This window comes from Heloderma suspectum, chromosome 5 (assembly GCF_057233095.1).
Source record: "Heloderma suspectum isolate Gila_16-S chromosome 5, 16-S_ref, whole genome shotgun sequence".
Classification (NCBI taxonomy): Eukaryota; Metazoa; Chordata; class Lepidosauria; order Squamata; family Helodermatidae; genus Heloderma; species Heloderma suspectum.
In genome coordinates, this window is record NC_139462.1 from 97,389,275 (window position 1) to 97,411,304 (window position 22,030).

A 22,030-nucleotide genomic window follows, 5' to 3' on the forward strand; every position below is an offset into this window, starting at 1 on the left:
AAGGCTAAAAGATATGATGCCGGAAGATGAGCCCCTCAGGTCGGAAGGTGTCCAATATACTACTGGGTAAGAGCAGAGGGAATTTCCAAGTAGCGCCAGAAAGAGTGAAGCGGCTGGGCCAAAGCCGAAAGGACACTCAGCTGTGGATGTGTCTGGTGGTGAAAAGAAAGGCTGATGCTGTAAAAAACAATATTGTTTAGGAACCTGGAATGTAAGATCAATGAATCAAGGTAAGCTGGAGGTGGTCAAACATGAGATGGCAAGATTGAACATTGACATCTTGGGAATCAGAGAACTAAAACGGACAAGCATGGGCAAATTTAATTCAGGTGACCATCATATCTACTACTGTGGGCAAGAATCCCTTAGAAGAAATGGAGTAGCACTCATAGTCAACAAAAGGGTGGGAAAACCAGTACTGGGGTACAATTTCAAAAACGATAGAATGTTCTCAGTATGAATCCAAGGCAAAACATTCAACATCACAGTAATTCAAGTCTATGCCCCAACCACTGAGGCCGAAGAAGCTGAGGTTGATCGGTTCTATGAAGACCTACAACACCTTCTAGAACTAACACCAAAAAAAGATATCCTCTTCATCATAGTGGATTGGAATGCTAAAGGAGGAAGTCAAGAAATCACCAGGATAACAGGCAAGCATGGCCTTGGTGTACAAAATGAAGCAGGACAAAGGCTAATAGAGTTTTGCCAAGAGAACACGCTGATCATAGCAAACAATCTTTTCCAACAGCACAAGAGGCAACTCTACACATGGACATCACCAGATGGTCAATATCGAAATCGGATTGATTATGTCCTTTGCAGCCAAAGATGGAGAAGCTCTATATAGTCAGTAAAAACAAGATCTGGAGCTGACTGTGGCTCAGATCATGAGCGTCTTGTTGCAAAATTTCAGCTTAAGTTGAAGAACCTAGGGAAAACCACTAAACCATTCAGGTATTACCTAAATCATATCCCTGATGAATATACAGTGGACGTGAGGAATAGATTTCAGGGATTAGACCTGATGGACAGAGTGCCTGAGGAACCATGGACGGAGGTCCGTAACATTGTTCAGGAGGCAGCAACGATATCCATCCCAAAGAAAAAGAAATGCAAGAAAGCCAAGTGGCTGTCTGATGAGGCTTTACAAGTAGCTGAGGAAAGAAGGGAAGCAAAAAGCAAGGGAGAAGGGGGAAGATATATCCAACTGAATGCAGAGTTCCAGAGAATAGCAAGGGGAGACAAGAAGGCCTTCTTAAATGAACAATGCAAAGAAATCGAGGAAAACAATAGAATGGGAAAGACTAGAGATCTTTTCAAGAAAATCGGAGATCTCAAGGGAACGTTTTGTGCAAAGACAGGCTTGATAAAAGACAAAGAAGGCAGGGACCTAACAGAAGCAGATGAGATTAAGAAGAGGTGGCAAGAATACACAGAAGAACTATACAGGAAAGATCTTAATGTCCCTGATAGCCATGATAGTGCGGTCACTGAACTTGAGCTGGACATCCTAGAGAGTGAAGTCAAGTGGGCCTTAGGAAGCATTCCTAACAACAAAGCTAGCGGAGATGACAGTATTCCAACTGAGCTATTTAAAATCCTAAAAGATGATGCTGTTAAAGTGCTGCACTCAATATGCCAACAAATTTGGAACACTCAGCAGTCGCCACAAGACTAGAAAAGGTGAGTTTACATTCCAATTCCAAAGAAGGGCGATGCCAAAGAGTGCTCAAACTACCGTACAATTGCGCTCATTTCACATGCCAGCAAGGTTATGCTCAAAATCCTACAAGCTAGGTTTCAGCAGTATGTGAACCGAGAACTACTGGAAGTACAAGCGGGGTTTCGAAGAGACAGAGGAACTAGAGATCAAATCGCCAACATTCGCTGGATCATGGAGAAAGCAAGAGAATCCCAGAAAAACGTCTATTTCTGCTTCAGTGACTACGCTAAAGCCTTTGATTGTGTGGATCACAACAAACTGTGGCAAATTCTGAAAGAGATGGGAGTACCAGACCACCTTACCTGTCTTCTGAGAAACCTGTACGAGGGTCAAGAAGCAACAGTAAGAACTGGACACGGAACAACCGATTGTTTCAAAATTGGGAAAGGAGTACGACAAGGCTGCATATTGTCACCCTGCTTATTTAACTTATATGCAGAGTACATCATGAGAAACGCCAGGTTGGATGAATCACAGGTCGGAATTAAGATTGCTGGGAGAATTATCAACATCCTCAGATATGCAGACAATACCACCCTAATGGCAGAAAGCGAAGAGGATCTGAAGAGCCTCTTGTTGAGGGTGTAAGTGGAGAGTGCAAAAGCTGGTTTGAAACGCAACATTAAAAAAACGAAGATCATGGCATCTGGCCCCATCACTTCCTGGCATATAGAAGGGGAAGAAATGGAAGCAGTGACAGATTTTATTTTCTTGGGCTCCAAGATCACCGCAGACGGTGACTTGTAGCCATGAAATTAAAAGACGCTTGCTCCTTGGGAGGGAAGCTATGGCAAACCTAGACAGCATAGTAAGAAGCAGAGACATCACCTTGCTCACAAAGATTCGTATAATCAAAGCTATGGTTTTCCCAGTAGCAACGTACGGCTGTGAGAGTTGGGCTATAAGGAAGGCTGAGCGCCAAAGAATTGTTGCCTTCGAACTGTGGTGCTGGAGAAGACTCTTACGAGTCCCCTGGACTGCAAGGAGGTCAAATCAGTCCATCCTAAAGGAAATCAATCCTGACTGCTCATTGGAAGGACAGATACTGAAGCTGAAGCTCAAATATTTTGGCCACCTAATGTGAAGAGAAAACTCCCTGGAAAAGACCCTGATACTGGGAAAGATTGAAGGCAAAAGGAGAAAGGGCACGACTTAACCACTGAACAACAACAAATTTAATGCCAAAATGAATGAGGCCATGGATTCAGTCGAGAAGGCCATGAATACAGTGTGGAAAATGGATATCAGCTAACAGCCATCCTGTGAACAGAATAGGTGGTTTTGTCAACCATCTTACAAGCACTTCCATTCACCAGCTGGACAAATGTTTTGTCAATCTCAGATACAAACTCTGAGATGCTAGTTTCGGTCTGCTAAATTCTGGAGCAGCAGGAGGAAACAAGACACCAGCAGTAAACATCGCCTTTGACTCTCCCCTCTTCTAATTTTGTCCTTCTGTCTGTCACCCAGTCTTCAGCACTCATCTTTTGCTTTACTTCCCCATCTGGAAGCTGATAACTTTGGACTCTGGGTCCTATCTATTATACAGAAGAGTTACAGAATAGCGTTCAATGAAGTCCCTCCAAACAGTGCTATCAAGAGCACCACTCCTTCTGAGGTATTACTTGTGGCAATGAATACCCTTCCAGTGAAGGGAGCAGTAGAACCGGTCCCGAAACAGCTACTTCACAATGAGTTCTACTCTTATTTCACTGGTGCAAAATGGGATGGAGGACCTCAGAGAGGTGAACTCATATATCACCCCAAATGCTTCCAGGTGGTTACACATACTTCCATTCTTCCTCTGATCTGGGACAGGGGTTGGTTTGCATCAATAGATCTGAAAGGTGTATTTCCGCATCTCAATCAACAAGAGGCACCGGCGTTTCCTTCGGTTTGTGATAGATACTGAGGCATACCAGTTCTGAAAATTGCCCTTTGATCTTGCTATGGCACCAAGGGTCTTCACCAAATGTATGACGTCTACTGCTGGATCTTGGACTCTAAATCAGTATGGAGAAATCCCACTTGACACCTACACAGTGCATCTAGTTCATTGGAGAAATACTGGACTTCACTCAGGGTTGGGCCTTCCTACCCCCAGAACTGGGCGTCAGCATTGATATGCCTTCCAAGAGAGTTACCCACTCAGCAGTTGTCAGAGCTACGCAAATACAGAGACTGCTAGGCTTGATGGTAGCAACGCCTTTGGTGATGGCACTGGCATGGTAGCAGATGAAGACCTTACAAAACTAGTTGATCCATGCATTCAGTCTCACTGGGATGCACGTTAGACATGTCTGCATTTCCCCAAAGAGGTGGCTGTGACGTTGGCTTAGTGGAAGGAAGCCACCTTCTGGAGGGCATCTTTTTCTCCCTGCTTTCCCTATCTTGGATGCTATCAGCGGATGCTTCCTTATCAGGATGGGCCACATATTGTGGACCACTGATGGTGCAGGGCAGAGCTACATGGTCCAACTCATCGACCTCCATCAAATACTACAGGCTAGAACTGACTGCTTTTTCTGAAGGGCTGTTTTATCGGCTGTTCTGCAGTAGGACACTGACCCCACCTCCAGTAAGTCAGCTTGCTATTCATCCATATATGTAACACATGGAGACCACAAAGAAAATAAATAGGTTACTTGCCTATGACTGCAGTTCTTTGAGTGATCATCTGTGCATTCACACAACCCACCACCATCCCTGCTGTAGCGTCGATATTGATATTGAGTGTTCTCTTGGTTCAAATGCTGTACCCAAGGAACTGAGGGAATAGGCAGGAACCTGCTACAGCTATGCACACTGGGACGGTGAGGGAGGGTTCCCACCAAAAGAATTCCTCAGCTAAAGAAAGTTCCCAATCGAGGCTCTGCACAAGCACAGGTGAATGCACAGGTATGATCATTTGAAGAACTATAGTTACAGGTAAGTAACCTGTCTTTTCCCAGTTCGTCTGAATTGGGCAACTGTGGTTAATTAGAGACTTCCAGGTTTAATTGTGGTGTTCTGAGGAGGGAAGGAGCTGTGTGTGCAAACACAAGTATTGCGGATAGCTCAGCTTATTAATGCTGAGATTTTAAATGCAGCCATTGAAATTAACCACCAGATAGGGTCCATAATGACAGAGTTATAGCTAAAGTGAAAATCCTCTTAATACTGAAACATTGTGCTACTAAACAAGTTCTCTGATGCTTGGCAGTCATGGAACATTGGTGGATTTAAGTTGCTACATAAAGCCTACAACTTTGAAATATTTCATAGTAAATTATTTTCTTGTGCTATATATGCTATTGTTGAATTTGATGAGAATAAATGTTTTACTGTTGTTTTTTATAGTATGGTGATGAAGTAGCATGGTCAGAAATCGAGAATGTTTGGATTACTCTAGCAGACAGTTGGCCAAAGAATCTGAAAATAATCCTGCATTTTTTGATCAGCATTTGTGGAGTGAATAGTGAGCCCAGCCTTTTGCCTTATGTAAGTGACATTGAACCCCTTTGTTACTTCCCTGTTTGATTTAAGAATGACTTTCAGCCCAATCCTATTATTAGCAGAAGTTTTCTGTGGTGAAATGTGAGGCTGTATGAAAGTCACTCTAGTGGAGACACTCAGGGCCAAAACAGACATTACTTAAAATTCTTATTTTTTTACTACATCTTTTTCATTTTTACTCTAGAGTAGGCACAGGAGGCCTGATCTGGATCAGGACCCTAGCATGGGGAGTAGGGAGACTTTTAAGATTTGGATCAAGGCTCCCATGCCTACTCTAGAGTAAAAATAGAAAAAAGTAGTTGCTAGATATGGATTTAAAGTAATTTGGTCCTTAATGTATGTTATGAGTAAATTGGTGGAAAGCATATGAAAGATAAAATTAGTAAGCATATAGAAGGACAAGTCTTGCTGAAGAAGAAGCACCATAGCTTCTGCAAAGGTAAGTCTTTGTTTCACTTACCTTTTAGAGTTCTTTGAGAGTGTCAGGAAGCATGTGGATATAGGTGATCCCATAGATATTGTTTACTTGGACTTTCAAAAGGCTTTTGACAACGTCCTTCCTCAAAGAGCACTTCTACACAAGGCTTTATTGCACACTTGTGATTGGTCACTCACAGAGGTTTGCGAGTCCTTTACACAATAGGTTTGTGGGTCCTTTACACAATGTCTTCAACCTTCAGGGCATCTCCCGCACTTTCTGACATTTATCACTCTTTTTAAAAGATCAGAGATAACCCAATAAGGATATATTGGCTGTGTGTAATTGCACAGTTCCGCTATAACCACAGCATCATCTAGTGGCTGTAAAGTGAAACATACAGAAATGAAGGAATCATTATTATTTAATTGTACACCTGGAATTTTATTTAGGTTGCCTTTCCTGTTATTATTTCTCTACCAAACACATGCTTTAACTTCAAATATAGTGAAACATGTTTACATATGATAAAATGGTTTAAGAGCTGTGTGAGGGCTTTTTTTGTTGTAATTTGACTGCTAGTAGAGCATTTAAACATCCAAATTGAAATTTTAAAAAATGTTAAGCACAAGCAATTTTATCTACCATGTTTAGTGATTTATTTAGTGATCTGTTTTTAATGTTTGAATGGCAGGTGAAGAAGGTAATTGTATACTTGGGTAGAGATAAAACCATGCAGCTTTTGGAAGAACTGGTGAGTGAGCTGCAGCTTACTGACCCAGTCAGTTCTGGAGTCAGTCATATGGATAACCCACCGTATTACCGCATCACTTCCAGTTACAAAATCCCTTCTGTCACCTCAGGTGAGATAATTAATTAAATCAATCTGTTGCTGTATTTTAGTGGTTATATTGGGTCACTATTGGGTAAAATCCTAATAGGCATGTTTATATTAATAAGTTGAAGCTTTATTTTAAACTTTTAAAAATCTGAATTGTTAAAAACCTGAGTGCTTAGTATTGAAAATGGGAAGAAATATACTTGTTAGTTAGAAGTTCAGATGACAGGAATAACTGAGCTGATGATACCTCATTCCTCATACATCAAAAGAATGGGGGAGAAAGAAGGCCAGCTCTAGATGGCAGGGCTATTTTCCACACTTGTTTGGAGGCTTTGAGAGCACAATAATAGATAAGGGCAGTAACACTCCCCCCCCCCCCCGGCTCAATTTCAGGAACATTGATCAGTGAAAGTATTTATTGCATTCCATTTTGGAATATACAGCTGCCCAACATGTCTAAGGGCTTGTGCATGCCTGGTGAGTTTTTTCCCCCCCTTTAAACAAGTGTACCCTAATGTCATATTACAAATTGTTTGTTTTTTAAAACTTCCCTTGTTTTTGAAATTTTGCCACGTGACATGGAGGGGTTTCTCCAGAAACATAAATCTAAAGTTCATTTGGATGTGCAGAACTACTTGCATGGCTCCTTCCTTCTTGATGCTGTGATTTTCCTTCTGTACTGTGTATAAATTCCTTCCATAGCTTTCTGTTTGCACAAAGCTTGACAAGAATTCAGATGCAGATCTTAATAATAAGTCAACATGTGACTTAGGGCTCAGTCCTATGGGGTTGCCATCCATTAGATGGAACGGCGCAGGGGGATCCCCACTCAGATCTCCCCCTCCCCAGGTCGTTGCTCTGCTTGGTGGGGTGGGGGGAAACCTGCCATATCTTATGGCCCCTGGGACGCTCTCACAGGGACTTTAGGATTGCTTTGTTACAGGAATTCACAAATATATCACAAGCTTTTTATTTAAATTATCCTAAATTTCTGATTTCCCCCCCAATTTTCAGGTACTACTTCCAGTAGCAATACAATGGTGGCACCCACAGATGGTAATCCTGACAGTAAGCACACGAAAGATAGCATTGATGAAAAGTAAGTTGTATCTTAATAAGAATACTGAGATTTGGAATAAAAACTGCTCATTTTCTTACAAGAAACTAGCACAGAACTGATAAATAAGATTCAACCCAATGATTAAAAGTTGGCCATAGTGTACCAGAATACGATCTTGGAATTGGATCATGATAATATATATTATCTCACATTCTATTTTTGCTGCTTCGGGCTTGGGTCCATGTAAATAATCAGCAACGAAGATATATTGAAAATCAACTAATTTATAAACAAATAATAATATGATCAAAACCATATGTGTGTGCATCATTTTGTCATCTTTATTACGTATTTGCATTTATCATTTTTAAACAATTGTATAAAATTTAGTTTTATAAATATTAGTTGCTTTTCAACCAAATCATTTCCCAAAGTGTCAGACTTACAAAAAAGAGAATACCCTATTACTATTATGTTAATTAACATTGGTTACATTACCACTCTTTAGAGTGTTATGTTGAATGGGCAGCTGTTAAAAAGTCAAGGAGGCACTGACTTTTTGGCTCCTCTGGAAGATGGTAGAAGTTTTTGAGACCAAGCGCACTGTTTAAGGGAGCTATTTTATAGATGAACTTCCATTTCAACAGGCAGGATTCCCATTTCGTACGTGAATAGTGCCTTTCAGAATTCCCCATACAGCTTAGAATTTTTCTGGAGTAATTGCAATTCTAGCGGATCATAAAATCCCCACATATCTGAGACATAAAGTATCTTTGAACTCTTAAGATTTCATGTAAGAATTTGCATGCCCCCATGAGTTTTCTACAATTTCAGAACACCAAATACTGATTGTTCTACTTCTGATTTAGCTGGAAAAATAATCTTGAACTAGCTATCGGAGCTCAAAACAAAACCCCCAAACCCATAGATAATGGTACTTACTTGATGGCAATTTTACTTGGCTAGTAATGGTAATTTTACTTACTTGACTTTAATGAGAATTGAGGTACTATACATGTGTGTAGCAGGTTTACATCAGAAAATATAGACTCCAGTATGGGTGCAAAATTTGGTTCACATTTAAATGTGAACTTACCAAATGTGTACTTTCTAAGCCTGAACATGAAGCAGAACACAGTTGAATGCCAATATCCGTACATTTGAGAGGTTTGCAATGCAGTTCACACAAAAAATGTGTACATTTCAAACTGTGTACACAAAATGTGAATATTTGGAGTAATGCGTACAAAAACACTTTATTCAGTGGAAAAGTCACTTGCAAAAAATATGTACACTTGAAAAAGTGTGCACAAAAATGCATACACCTGAAAGTGTGTGTATAAAAAATTAGAGTATTTTAAAAAAGACACATGAAAATACATACAGATTTCTATGCAGAGTAAAATCAACAACAATTCACAATCGAATTCAAAAACAAAGTGGAACGAAATGAACTTAGCAGTCGAAAAATGAGAACCCGAGTGAAATAGAGCTTGACAGATTTGTCCATCTCTAATCATAATTAATATTCAATGAGTTTCTGCTACAGAAACATTACAATACTGCTAACAGCTTGCACAAACCAGTTTTGGGTATGAGAGACAACTGTTGCTGACTGTTGGAAGAAAAAAGTGATAATGACTGAGCATAACTGTACTATCAGTGTCAAAAGCTGCCAGAGTTAAAATTGGGAGACCTTGGCACAGTGTGTGACTGCCCCTTGTGGTGAGCTGCCAGAAGTGTAGAAACCAAAAGGAAAAGGGGCACATACGTAGTTATGTGGAGGGATAATGTGTGATGAGAAATAATTTTAAATAGCTATATATAGTCTGTCTGTACCTATATACACTAAAAAAAAGAGGGTCGTGCAAAATATTAAGAAAGAAAAGTATATGTCTAGTGAACTCCATTCTTTTTATGCCTTAGCTACGTACATCTAGATATCTACAGTGGATTGAACAGTAATCTGAACCGCCAACACCATAGGCTAGAATCTCGCTATAGCAGCAGTTCCGGAGGATCATATGAAGAAGAGAAAAGTAATACATTCTTTTATTCCCCTTAGTCATGCAAGTTGTATTAGGTAATTACATACAAGAGCAATGTTAGCCTGAAGGATTTTGTGGCAAAAATCTTTGCATTGTGCATCATGGAGGAGCCTCTGACCTTTATCTGACATGGGGATAGAAGTCATGCTACTTTGGCCTATGGGCCAGCCTGCCAGTGGCTTAATGTGACCCTTTTGTCTTCCAACAGCTTAGAGAGGGAGGAACATTCACTTCCATGTAGCTGGCCAAGCACTTCCATGCTATCCTTCATCTAGTCACAGGAATCCAGAGCACAAAATATCATGGCTCTTTTCACAACTTGAGTTAGCACTTAGTCTAGGGGCCACTTCATATGTTGCAGCCCACATTTGGAGGAGCGAACAACCACATCAATATGGTGTGGTTCGTTTGGGGACAGTAACGTTTGTAAACCACTTTCTCATTATGCCAGCCCAGTTTTGCATGGGGAAGTTTCCATGCCTTTAGCTTCCAGGAACATGAAGAACATGTTTCTGTGCAGTCAGGTCAGAGCACATAGTAGTTGGGGGGCTGTAATGTATTAAGTAATTTTTAAATGCAGAAAACATTTGGAAGCATGTGAAATACAAATGTTACTGCGTGCATACTTGAAAATACTGTATTTCATCTAACATAAATGCACTAAACTGAAATATCAGTAAAATTAATACTTTTGATAGGTGATTCAATGCCACTATATTCAAACTGGCGACTGAAAGTGATGGAGCACAATGAAGGAGAGCCTCTACCTTTTCCACCTTCAGGGGGCTGTTGGTCACCACTGGTGGATTATTTGCCTGAAACTTCCTCTCCAGGCATGTCTCTTCATAGGTAAGCAAAAGGAGTAAATTAAAACAACACAAGTTCCTTTCACATTCAGCGTAAGTGGGAGAGATTGTAGAACGGTCCTTCTCCCCCACAAAGAGATGGAGAGATCAGCTGTTTGTGCATTACACCTGAGGAATGAATAGGATCAAGTATATCAAATTATGCATTTATAGTGGGATGTGAAACCTCATACTTGTAGATTCTCCCTGCCTTTTTGGAGATGCATCTCTATGATTCCATCTTCCATTTTGGAGAAAACTCTCCCAGTAAGACTTTCAAGCATTTCCCCCATCCCTGTTCAATGGAGAAAGTGCTGCCTGATCTAGGCAGTATTATGTTTGAAAGTTGTGCCTCCGTGATTCTATGGTAAAAACTGTTTATTCTTCATGGCCTCTGTGCATCACACACATGGGCTCTGCTGTGTGGAGCTCCATTTTGGGAAACATCTATAGCTGAGGAAGTTTTGGTGGAAACCCTCCCCCACTGTCCCGGTGTGCATGTCTGTGGCGGGTTCTTACCTATTCCCTCGGTTCTCTTTTGACCACCACTGTGGTAGCCTCATTTGGGAACTTTGGGCCAGGGTGTTTCCCCTGTTTGCTAGCCAGGCTGGAGAAAAGGGGAGGAAGACAGAAACAACAAAGTATGCTGAACTTTGCTGGAGGTGGAGTAGATGCTCAGGGTACATTGTGGTTAACTGCTGTGATGGCTAAGATGCTGTGATGGCTAAGATGGCAGAGTTGTAATTGTGAGCTGCAAATTGATGCAATATGTAAGACAAGGCACAGTGTATCTCTTTATGTATCTCTTGACTGGAACAATGAATTAGGATTTATTCCCTAAATGTTATGCAGACCATCTATGTTATGATCACAGTAAGGTGTATCTTAAATATCTTCAAACATCACCTGTGTCGTCATCACTAATATTTTTATCAATCAATCTTAAGAGAATCAGATTTGTTTTGGCTGGTGGTAATTCTAAAATAAATAATTATGTAACTAGAATACTCACAAAGTTTTCTTCAAAAATATCACATCTTTAAAAAACAATCACTGCTGCAGTATTTTGTTTTCTTTACCAGTACTAATTGTTTTGCTTGTAGGTGTAACATAGCAGTGATTCTATTGACTGACTTGATAATTGACCACAGTGTGAAAGTTGACTGGGGAAGCTACCTGCACCTCTTGCTTCATGCGGTTTTTATAGGTAACTATGTTTTTATTAAAATTGGGAGGCAATGTAGTTATTATACTATTTTATGGTCTTACCTTCTTAAGGTTTAGTGCCAAGGAGGTAGCTTGACTGCATTAAAATAAACCCAGTTTTGGAAAACAGGTAATAAATTCCCAGCTCTACAGTAATATAGAAAACTAGGATCACATGGAATAATATATTCAAGAAAAACTCAAAAATAACACAATACATTATGAAGTATGAAAATACCTATGTAAAACCCCTATGTATTTATTATTAAATTTATTAATCGCCCATCTGGCTGGTCACCCAGCCACTCTGGGCGATGTACAACATACAATAAAAACAGTTTAAAACAATAAAATTCTACAATAAAAACATTTTCTAAAATACCCTAACCCACCCCAAATGCCTGCCTGAACAACAGCGTTTTTAATGCACAACGGAAGCTCATTAAAGAGGGGGCATGACTGAGTTCCCTAGGGAGGGAGTTCCACAGAGTGGGGGCCACCACAGAAAAGGCCCTCTCCCTCGTCCTCACCAGTCTAGCTGTCCTGGCTGATGGGACAGAGAGAAGGCCATCCGAGGCTGATCTTGTTAAGCGGCCTGTCTGGTGCTGCTGGAGGCGCTCCTTAAGATAGGCTGGGCCGGAACCATATAGGGTTTTAAAGGTCAAAACCAACACCTTGAATTTGGCCCGGAAAACAACTGGTAACCAGTGCAACTCCTTCAGCACTGGAGTGATGTGATCTCGCCGGCGGCTGCCTTTAATCAGGTGAGCCGCCGCGTTCTGTACCAGCTGCAGTTTCCGAACCGTCTTCAAGGGTAACCCCACGTAGAGCGCATTACAGTAGTCTAAACGAGAGGAGACCAGGGCATGTACTACCTATGGGAGCAGATGGTCGGGAAGGAAGTTAATATATTACAATACTGAATAGGGAATGAAAGAGCACATTTTCCCCCTGCTTTTTTGTCCAAATAGCAAACCTCTGGTCTGTCCATATAGTACATTTTGAATTCAGTGACAATAATACTATAGACCATATGGGATATTATCATCATGGCTGTACTATATCTAACATTACATTTATTGCTTCTAGGACTTGACCACCATCATCCAGAAGTATATGAACACTGTAAATGCCTCTTACTGCATTTATTGATAGTGATGGGCTCTAACAGTAATGTCCAGTCTGTGGCTTCTATCCTTCTCAGGAACAGGGAGTTTAATGAACCCCGGGTGCTCACTGTCAAACAAACAGCACATTTGGATTACATCTTTACAGGTACTTTAGAAATATTTCTAATTAACTAAACATTTTCTAAAGAAAGAAAGCAATATTGTGTAATGGGATGTAAAATGTTACACTGTCCATAACAACATATACTTTTAACCATTGAAAATAAAAGCAGTTTCACAATGTTAGTAAACATTGTATCTCTTTGAATAAATTGATAAAGCTACATTAGTCAATACCTAATTAATGTTTCAGGGAGCAATCCTATGAAGGTAGCTGTCAGCCTCTGAACTCAGAGGCTGATGACTGTCTAATGCAGGGCAGCTGGAGTTCGGAGGCTATCCTTGCCTCCGTGCTCCAGCCGCCCTGTCTTTTTGGCTAGACAGGTGATTTCGCCTGCCTAGCTGGGGAGCTTTGGAGTGGGAGGGAGGGAAGCCGCACAGCGCATAGGATGCTTTTGCGATCTCCTCCCCGCCCCTGGGACTGCCCCCTTTCCCCTGTCTCCGCACTCTGTTTCCGAGCGTGGAGACATAGCTGGCACCCAGAGAACTGCACTGACTTCAAGGAGGTGGGGAGAGTGGTTTCTGGGCTCCAAGGTCACAGCCCTGGTTCCAACCTTGGGGCCCAGAACCGGGGAAATCCTATGTCCCCCAGCTGCTGTCTAAGGACATAGGATTACACCCTCCGTAACAAACCTGATCAAAAATATAACCTAATGGTTTATGGAGACATGTTACTTTAGTAAATAATTGATTAAGATTAATATTCAGTGACCATCTAGAAAGCCACAAAGTTATTATTTTGAGTTTATAACTTAGACCAGGATCCAAAGAGTTACAAAGGCAAACCTAGTGGGATTTTAAAAATATATATTTGTATCCCACTCTTCCTCTAAGGACCAGTGGTATATAGCTCTAGCCCCCACCTCTTTTATCTCACAACAACCCTTTGAGGTGGGTTAGACTGAAAGTGACATTTTCTCTGGATGATTTATTTTGGGTGCTAGATTTTCAATAATATTTAGTGTTGATTTTTAACACAAAGTATTGCAGGACTTAATCACTCTGCACAGAATATAGGAAGAGATGCAGTGTGCTACATAATTGTTAAAATGGAATTCTTGGTTTTATTGGACATGTTTTCTTGCACGCTCATAACTTTGATTTATGCCGCATGCATAAAGAAATATCAATCTGAAGCACTTTTGTGATGCATGGGCATTTTGTATCATTTTTCAGCAGATGGCAGCACTTAACCATACAGTGCGATCATTCAGAATGGCTGATCTCATTGAAATGTTTGTTTTGTGGTTAACATTTTATACTAAATTATACTCGTCACATCTTTTAATAAAATAAATCTGGATTGCCATACCTTATAACTTCTTATAAGATTTTGTTTTATGGATGGGAAGTAATGATGTTTTTGTGCAATTAGGTGTTAATGATTTTATACCAGATCACCAGCCCTCCCCAATGACAGACTCAGGGCTCAGTTCAAGTTCTACCTCTTCTAGCATCAGCTTAGGAAATACCAGTGCTGCCATTTCTCATATGCACAGCACCATCCTCAGTGAAGTTGACATTTCAGGAGAGCAAGATGAAAAAATGAAATCACTTATGGAGTTTATTACATCAAGGTAACATTTAAAACTTGGGTGCTCTTACTTGACTGTTTGAAAATATGAGCATTTTCAAAATATGATAGTCTGTCAGTTCTTGCATGGAAATTGCACAAATGTGAAACATCCACCAGTAGCTGCATTTTCAGTGCCAGTCACAGTCATGTAAAATTTTAAGCAAATGTAGCTATATGATCTTCCAGTACGATTTTGTCGCTAAAGAAGATACCCACCCCCAATTTGACATCTGAATTCTTAGTCGGTACATCATTGTCATCGTCGTCGTCGTCGTCATCATCATCATCATTCTTTAAAGCTCTTACACTGAGCATTGATCAGTTAGCTGTCCATCTTGTGTCTCCTAGGACTTGAAAGCTAATGTTGTTAGAAAGACACTAAGTTATTAGAAAGCAACTTCCATAAGTAAAGCCTCTCATAGTGTACAATTTTGCAACTTTAACTGTGGTATGTATTTTCCTCTTTGCAGTCTTACAGTTCTATTCATATTGTCTCTTTAATGTCGAAAACATTAATAAACATTGCTAGTACCAATAGTATGTCAGCTGCTGTTTAGAAATGTAGCAGTACCATTTCTGGCCAGGAGACTTAAATATCTTCAGCATAACAGCCACTTTAATTTATTAGAGAAAACTTAACTGTAGTTAAATGTCCTTTCTCTTAATGTATCACATAGGTAGGGAACCAGGTTTAAAGGCATTTGTCCTTATTATATCTGACATAAGTTTCAAGTTTGCTACTTTGCTGCTCCTAGGAAACGAGGACCACTTTGGAACCATGAAGATGTTTCAGCAAAGAATCCAAGCATAAAGAGTGCTGAGCAGTTAACTGTATTTCTAAAGCACGTTGTTTCGGTATTTAAACAGTCAAGTTCAGGTATGCTTTAAAATCTTTAGAATATGGTACAATTTCAATAAAGAAAAGTTTCTAGAGGGAAAAATACTGTACATCTCCTGAAAAAGAAAATATGCATGTTTCTATTGATCCAATTTTCTTCCAGTTAGCACATGTTGCAAACCTATATTAGATTTTGCCCCAGGACCCAGGGATGAAGACAGGAACTGTATGTAGGCTTTATTTAACTGTACAGAACAGTAAAATAGAAACGACATAAAATTATTATAAAACAGCACAAACAAAATTTAAAAATAAAGAAGTGAAACAGTAAAACTTCAGAAGCAATAATAAAATCACTATCATTGTTCATTAAAAGCTTGGGCAAATAAAATAATGCTAATCTAGTGCCTAAACGAAAACATAGTATATGCCAAGTGATGAGCTCTCCTTAAGTTATTTCGGAAGGGTGTACCACCAGTGAAAAAGACTGGTTGCTCCCAAGCTAACCTCTGAGTGCAGAGAAGGACCTCCAAAGAACTTAAGCACCAGGCAGATTCATTCAGGAGCAGCACTAGAGAGAAAAATAATGACATGTCCAGTATGCTTATAATAATTTCTGTTGAAATAAACGTGTACAGTAACACAGCTAGTTAATTTTAAAGCATTACTGTTTAAAATACTAAACCTTTCTTGATCTCAGTCCTCAATCCATGCTCATGGATATTCACTTTATTTGCAGTTGGATTTCAGCTGGAGCACCATCTTAGTGAAGTTGCTCTGCAAACTGCACTTTCTTGCTCTTCTCGACATTATGCTGGGAGATCCTTTCAGATTTTCAGAGCACTGAAGCAACCTCTTTCTGCTGCCACACTTTCTGACATTCTGTCCAGGCTTGTAGAAACTGTTGGAGATGCAGGAGAAGAAGCTCAGGTATTCACATTTTGTTTTTTGGAACAGTTATAAAATGTAATGCATCAACTTTTTCTCTTGTGCACTCTTTGCTTACATTTGTATATGTATTCTTAGTGTGATAATGTCTTGGAAGACTTGAGTATACCTATACAGGTGTAGTTTTTCCCCTACACAGAGATTCTCTATATAGGAAAATCTCATGTGAAGCAGCCCTGGGTACAATGGCTAGGTTTCTTTCACGCACAAACATGACACTATAAGTCAAAGGGTGTGCTGTTCATCCTAAATGGATGGGAGCTGGACTGTGTATGTGCCAAGTTGATTCACCTCTCGGTGACAAAACATTGTAGTGGTTGTTTAACCTATTACTTTTAAAGGAAAACAGCGATTACCAAAAATTGAGAACCTGTGCCATCTCAGTCTCTTGGAAAGGAAGCAGTGTAATTTGGTAGTAGAGTGCATACTTTGTGTGCATAGGAGCTCCAACTTTGGTTCGTTCCCTCAGCCCCTGCTCTAATTTTCTGTTCAAATTTTAAATCCCGTTGTTGTGTGTTTTCCCCCTACAGGGTTTTGTCATAGAACTACTTCTTACTTTGGAGTCGGCCGTTGATACACTGGCAGACACCATGAAGCATTATGATCTTCTCACTGCACTTTCCCAGTAAGAATTTATGCTAGTTTTAGTGTGTATTTGATATGCTTCATGCAGTGTCTAGGCTGAGAAAACGCATTTTGTAATCTTTGGAGAAGGGAATATATGGGCCCTGAAGTTCCTAATTGTCATGCTTGCAAAGTGAAGCTGAAAAAAGTGGCTAAATGAAAAAGAAGACAGGGCTCCTGTGTAGAAGAAGGAGTTTCAGCATGCCATGCAAATTCCCTCTTCTACACAACTGTTAGATGCAGCCCTATGTTCTCTTTCACCTGGCCACCCTAACTTGGAGGTTAAAAAATGAAAGGAACCTTTGACCCAAGCATCTGTGGTTTGGGAAACTGGGTTTCTCTGCTGTGTACAGTTCCCTGCTACACATTCTGCCTTCCCTTCTGCTGGCCAAAATATTCCAAAGTGTGCAAAAACCATCTGAAGTTAGCTTAATTGATACACATAAACCGCAATCTCAGAATTCCTAAATGTGGGATTTACAGTGCAAGATGTCTCTTCAGAAGTAAGCCACATTATTTTCAGTGGGGCTTGCTCTCAAGTAAGTGTGCATAAAATGCAGCCTTAGGCATTCAGAGTGTATCCAGTCACATTTGTAAAACAGAAACTGATTCCCCACCAGGTCTTTTCAGTGGTGGCCCACATCTTTTGAACTCTGTTCCCTAAGAACTTCATCAAACTCCTCTTTGGGTTTGTTTTAATGGATCCTGAGTACATTTTTTTAAAAATTGCCATGACTTTTCTAAATTTTTTTAATGCTGCCCTAAATGCAGTTCGAAAGCAAGAAACTGCAAGTAGATAAATAGGTACCGCTTCGGCGGGAAATGTAACAGCGTTCCGTGCACCTCAGTGTTCAGTCATGCCAGCCACATGACCACGGAAGCGTCTTCGGACAGTGCTGGCTCTTCGGCTTAGAAATGGAGATGAGCACCACACCCTACGTCGGACACGACTGGTTGGGGACACCTTTACCTTTACCTTTTTACCTTACATTAAATGCTGTTTGTAGATTACATAATGAATTGTTTTAGTGTTTATTTTGTAAGCCGCCTTGTGAGGACGGCTTACAAAAGGAAGGATATAAATACTTAAATCTTGCCACACAGTCTTAAAAAATCATTCCAGAAGGTCAAGAGACTATCCATAGCAGGGTGTGATATGGTACAGTGGGCTGGAATCTGGGGAAAAAATTAATATAGAACTCCACCCCCAGTCCCCTGCACATGTGGAAGTGCCTTCTGCTCATGCATGGGGATCACTGGAGCCAACCCTCTAAACAGAAAGGTGTCTGAAGTGCCACTGAACAACAGGGCTCTGAAGAAAGTTTTTTTCCCCCTTTTCCTGCATGTGTTAAGTTCATGTTGGACCTGCTGGTGTTTAGCGTGTTGGGAGCAAACATTTAAGTTGCACTGTACTGTTCAAGTATCTGAACTTAAAGGATGTTATCAGAATTAACCCTCTTCAATGTCTTTGTGCATGGAATATGACTTTTACCTGCCATATTCTCTTTTCATTTCAGTGCTTCATACTATGATCCATTAATGGGAAACAAATATGCAGCTAACAGGAAAAGCACTGGTCAGATAAACCTAAGCACAAGTCCCATTAGCAGTGGCAATTTTTTAGGCTATTATAGCAACATGAGAAGCAACTCTTTGAGACTGAGTTTTATAGGTGATCGGAAGAATGATCGGCGGAGGAGCAACACACTGGATATAATGGATGGAAGGATAAATCATGCCAGCAGCTTAGCAAGGACTAGAAGCCTTTCCTCCCTGAAAGAGGGAGGAATGCACGATGTGCAGCCCACTACTGATCCTGTGAACCTGATGGCTACCATATTCTGGATTGCAGCATCTTTGCTAGAATCAGATTATGAATATGAATACCTCTTGGCCCTCAGGCTGCTCAACAAACTTCTTGTTCATTTGCCTCTGGATAAATCTGAGAGTAGGGAGAAGATTGAAAAGATGCAGAGTAAATTAAGATGGAGTAACTTTCCAGGCCTTCAGCAGCTGTTCCTGAAAGGTTTTACCTCAGTTTCTACACAGGAAATGACAGTTCATTTACTTAGCAAACTCATCACTGTCTCCAAGCATACATTAGTGGATCCTTCCCAATTATCAGGTATACTTTTAAAATGTAGCATATGTAGCCATGCTTACTGAATTGTGAAATTAATGAATTGTAAATTTTAGAATTGAGGAACTGTGTAAAACTGACTTGAAAAAGTCATGAAGCACTGTAAGAAAAGAGTTCTTGGAAGAGATGCAGAGCAAAGGCATTGTGGTAATGTCGTGATTCCATAGATTTTGTGTTGTTTTTAAATAAAATAGCATTTCCAGACAGCACTGCTTGGAGTAAGTGGTCAGAAAACACTGGAAAATTGTTTGTGTATGGATAAATTCTGCTTCATATCTTTCTGTGCAGGGTTTCCTCTTAACATCTTGTGTTTATTGCCTCATCTAATCCAACATTTTGATAACCCAACCCAGTTCTGTAAAGAAACAGCTGACAAAATAGCAAAGGTATGTAGTAACCTGAAATCGTTCAGAAATTGACTTTTAGCTTCCATAGTGAGGGCAGTGGTGGAACCTTGATTTAAAGAACTGTTTTAACTAATGCGACATTACTCATCCCATACATTGAGAGATTATTCTGGATTCTGAAGAATAAGAATTTGATATATAGCTCACTTACTCCATGGACCTGAACAAGTTCAATCAAAATCTTTCATTAATAGTTGTTTTAATATTCGTAGCCTTAATATCTGTAGTTTTCTCAAGTCAGATATCTAGTTAAAAAGCTATTCTGTTTCTTCTTGAAATTGTATCTTCCCTTTCTGGACTTGCTGGAGACTTGGGGAAGCATAGAATGGGAGGACACTGACAGGTATCAATTCAACACTTGAAAGCGAGAGGATTACATTGCCAAGAGGGAGAGAGATTCCCCCCCCCCCCTTTGGTGCACTTACTCCATTTGCCTTTTCCCCTCATTTTAGATGCTTCTGAATTGCACTGCTGGGTCCTTCCATTTCTTACTGTTATTTCTCCACCGGTCCTTCGCAACGCTGTGCAAATTAGACTATATATGCAGCCTCACCTTGTCCATTTCCTTGCATGTTACCTACTCCACTTCCTGCTCCTGTTGACAGCTGAAACATACAAGGAAATTAGACCAGGCAAGACCCCACATATCAGACAGCTATAAATAAATAAAAATCACAACCCGATCTGCATAATTTTGATGCACCAATTTGTGTGTTGTTTTTTTAAGGGTGGCAAACAAGTGACGGTTCTTCTACAGTGCCATTTGGGCATCAGTGGAGAGACAGTAACTGGCAAGGGAGGCTCACTGATGAGATCGTGAAGAGCAGCATGGGATTTTTTGCCAAGCAGCTCTGTAGCTGATCCTGGCAACCCTTGATAGAAATCGCTCTCCTGGGTTTGGAGAACACAACAACCCATCATGGGCACAAACAACCCTACAACAAGCTATGCATTTTCAGCATGGCTTGTTGATGAAAAATAAGCCGCCCTGTAGAAAACATGTCGGGTTCAGAAAACACAACAACCCACCAAGGCTGGCTGCCCATGGCGGGTTGTCATGTTGTGTGTACCCAGTCATTATATAAAGATATAGATCCAGACTTACTCATTCTTTGAGTAGACCCATTGTCATGACTGATGTAAGTCCTATGGATTTCAGTGGGTTCACTCTTAAGTATGACTAAGTCTGGATCCAATCAGTTAACTTTAAAATGCATTTTATAATAAGAAAGTACTCCTGAGGTACACAGACCTGCTTGTCACAGGGAAGTGAGGGGAAGGTTGAACTGGTGGGAAACCACATTAAATGAAGAGCCAAGGTGTAATTAATTTGGTTTCTGAAGATCATTTTTATTTTTCAGATAACAAAAATGTTAGATAATCAAACTTCCTGCAAATATTACAACACCATGAACAAATACAACAAATTGGGAAATTGAATTACTGTAGATAAGTGTTTTTTTTAAGTGCAGCTCAATTTTAGAAATGCAACTACAGTAGTTCAGGCTGCTTTGTGGTATTGAAAGTAACCCTGGTTCCAATGGTAATCTGTTCGTCATGCTGTGGAGGAGTAGCACCCTCCTGTCTTCCATCATGCAGGTGATATAATGAATGAACCAGGCACTCCATGCCAATATCTGCTCGCACAGAGGCCCTATTTGCACAATTTCTCAACCCGCACTTTCTTTTGAGGAAGAGAAATTGCACAAGCAGGCTTTGGATGTAACATACAAGGCGAGCATTCAAAAACCATTTGTAGGGGATGTGGGCACACTAAGCAAATATCTAAACTGAAATGCACTCAACTGGTGTCATGTTCTGGTCTGAGCAGGGGCTCAATGCAAGGCAGGCCCAATGTTACAGCACCCAGGAGAGGTCTTAGTGAGCAGCTTGCTCTGACAAGGTCTGAACACAGACTGGGCCCTTTTATGCTTCAGTCCAGAGGCCTCCTCACAGACTCCACACCTTCCCACAAAATGGAAGCCTTAAAGGGGCAACCCTCTGGCCTGGGGCCTAGCACTCCTCCATCTCTCCAAGAGACCATGCTGGGCACATAGCCAGCATTGGCACATTGGCTCCATGGAATGTAGAGCTCTTGGAGAAGGGCCTGCTGGCCCAGCGCTGAAGGGGCCACAAATGTTAGTCTGAGCTTGGAGGTCTTGGGTTCGGGGGTCTCTAGTTGCACAGTGATGTTTGGGCCTGGAGCTTCTGTTGGCACTACTGGTTTTTCGGCATCTGAGTCATGTTCATGTCACTGCTGGACTCCAGTGTCATGACTATTGGTTTATTCGAGATGATGTGTACATTAATGATTTAATTATTGATGCTGCTGTGTAAACTCATGCTAATATCTTTGAGATGTTTCTAATGCCACTTCATTGGATATAAACCTAGAAGTAGCCTTTATGACTTAGTCGTCCAACAATATTACTGCACAGCAGATAGTTTTGCATAGTAATGTCCTCAGTTTTACTAAACATAACTTTATTATAAAGTCAGTGACTTTTTAAATAAAAAATTCAGCAGGTATTCAGATAACAAATATTTTGTGTTTTGTTGTGTCTCATAG

General features: G+C 40.5%; 1 protein-coding gene across 15 annotated transcripts in view; it reads left to right on the plus strand.

Annotated features, from left to right (window-relative positions):
- Window positions 1–22,030, plus strand: part of FRYL (FRY like transcription coactivator) — a 261,277-nt gene that overhangs the window by 193,129 nt on the left and 46,118 nt on the right. For all 15 annotated transcript variants that reach the window (XM_084856817.1, XM_084856818.1, XM_084856816.1 and 12 more), the window contains 13 exons: window positions 5,066–5,206; window positions 6,334–6,502; window positions 7,495–7,579; window positions 9,467–9,579; window positions 10,287–10,437; window positions 11,537–11,640; window positions 12,729–12,914; window positions 14,304–14,505; window positions 15,260–15,381; window positions 16,082–16,272; window positions 16,821–16,915; window positions 18,432–19,039; window positions 19,343–19,440. In XM_084856817.1, the coding sequence (XP_084712943.1) occupies window positions 5,066–5,206; window positions 6,334–6,502; window positions 7,495–7,579; window positions 9,467–9,579; window positions 10,287–10,437; window positions 11,537–11,640; window positions 12,729–12,914; window positions 14,304–14,505; window positions 15,260–15,381; window positions 16,082–16,272; window positions 16,821–16,915; window positions 18,432–19,039; window positions 19,343–19,440 (2,265 nt within the window). The remainder of the gene's footprint in view (window positions 1–5,065; window positions 5,207–6,333; window positions 6,503–7,494; window positions 7,580–9,466; window positions 9,580–10,286; window positions 10,438–11,536; window positions 11,641–12,728; window positions 12,915–14,303; window positions 14,506–15,259; window positions 15,382–16,081; window positions 16,273–16,820; window positions 16,916–18,431; window positions 19,040–19,342; window positions 19,441–22,030) is intronic.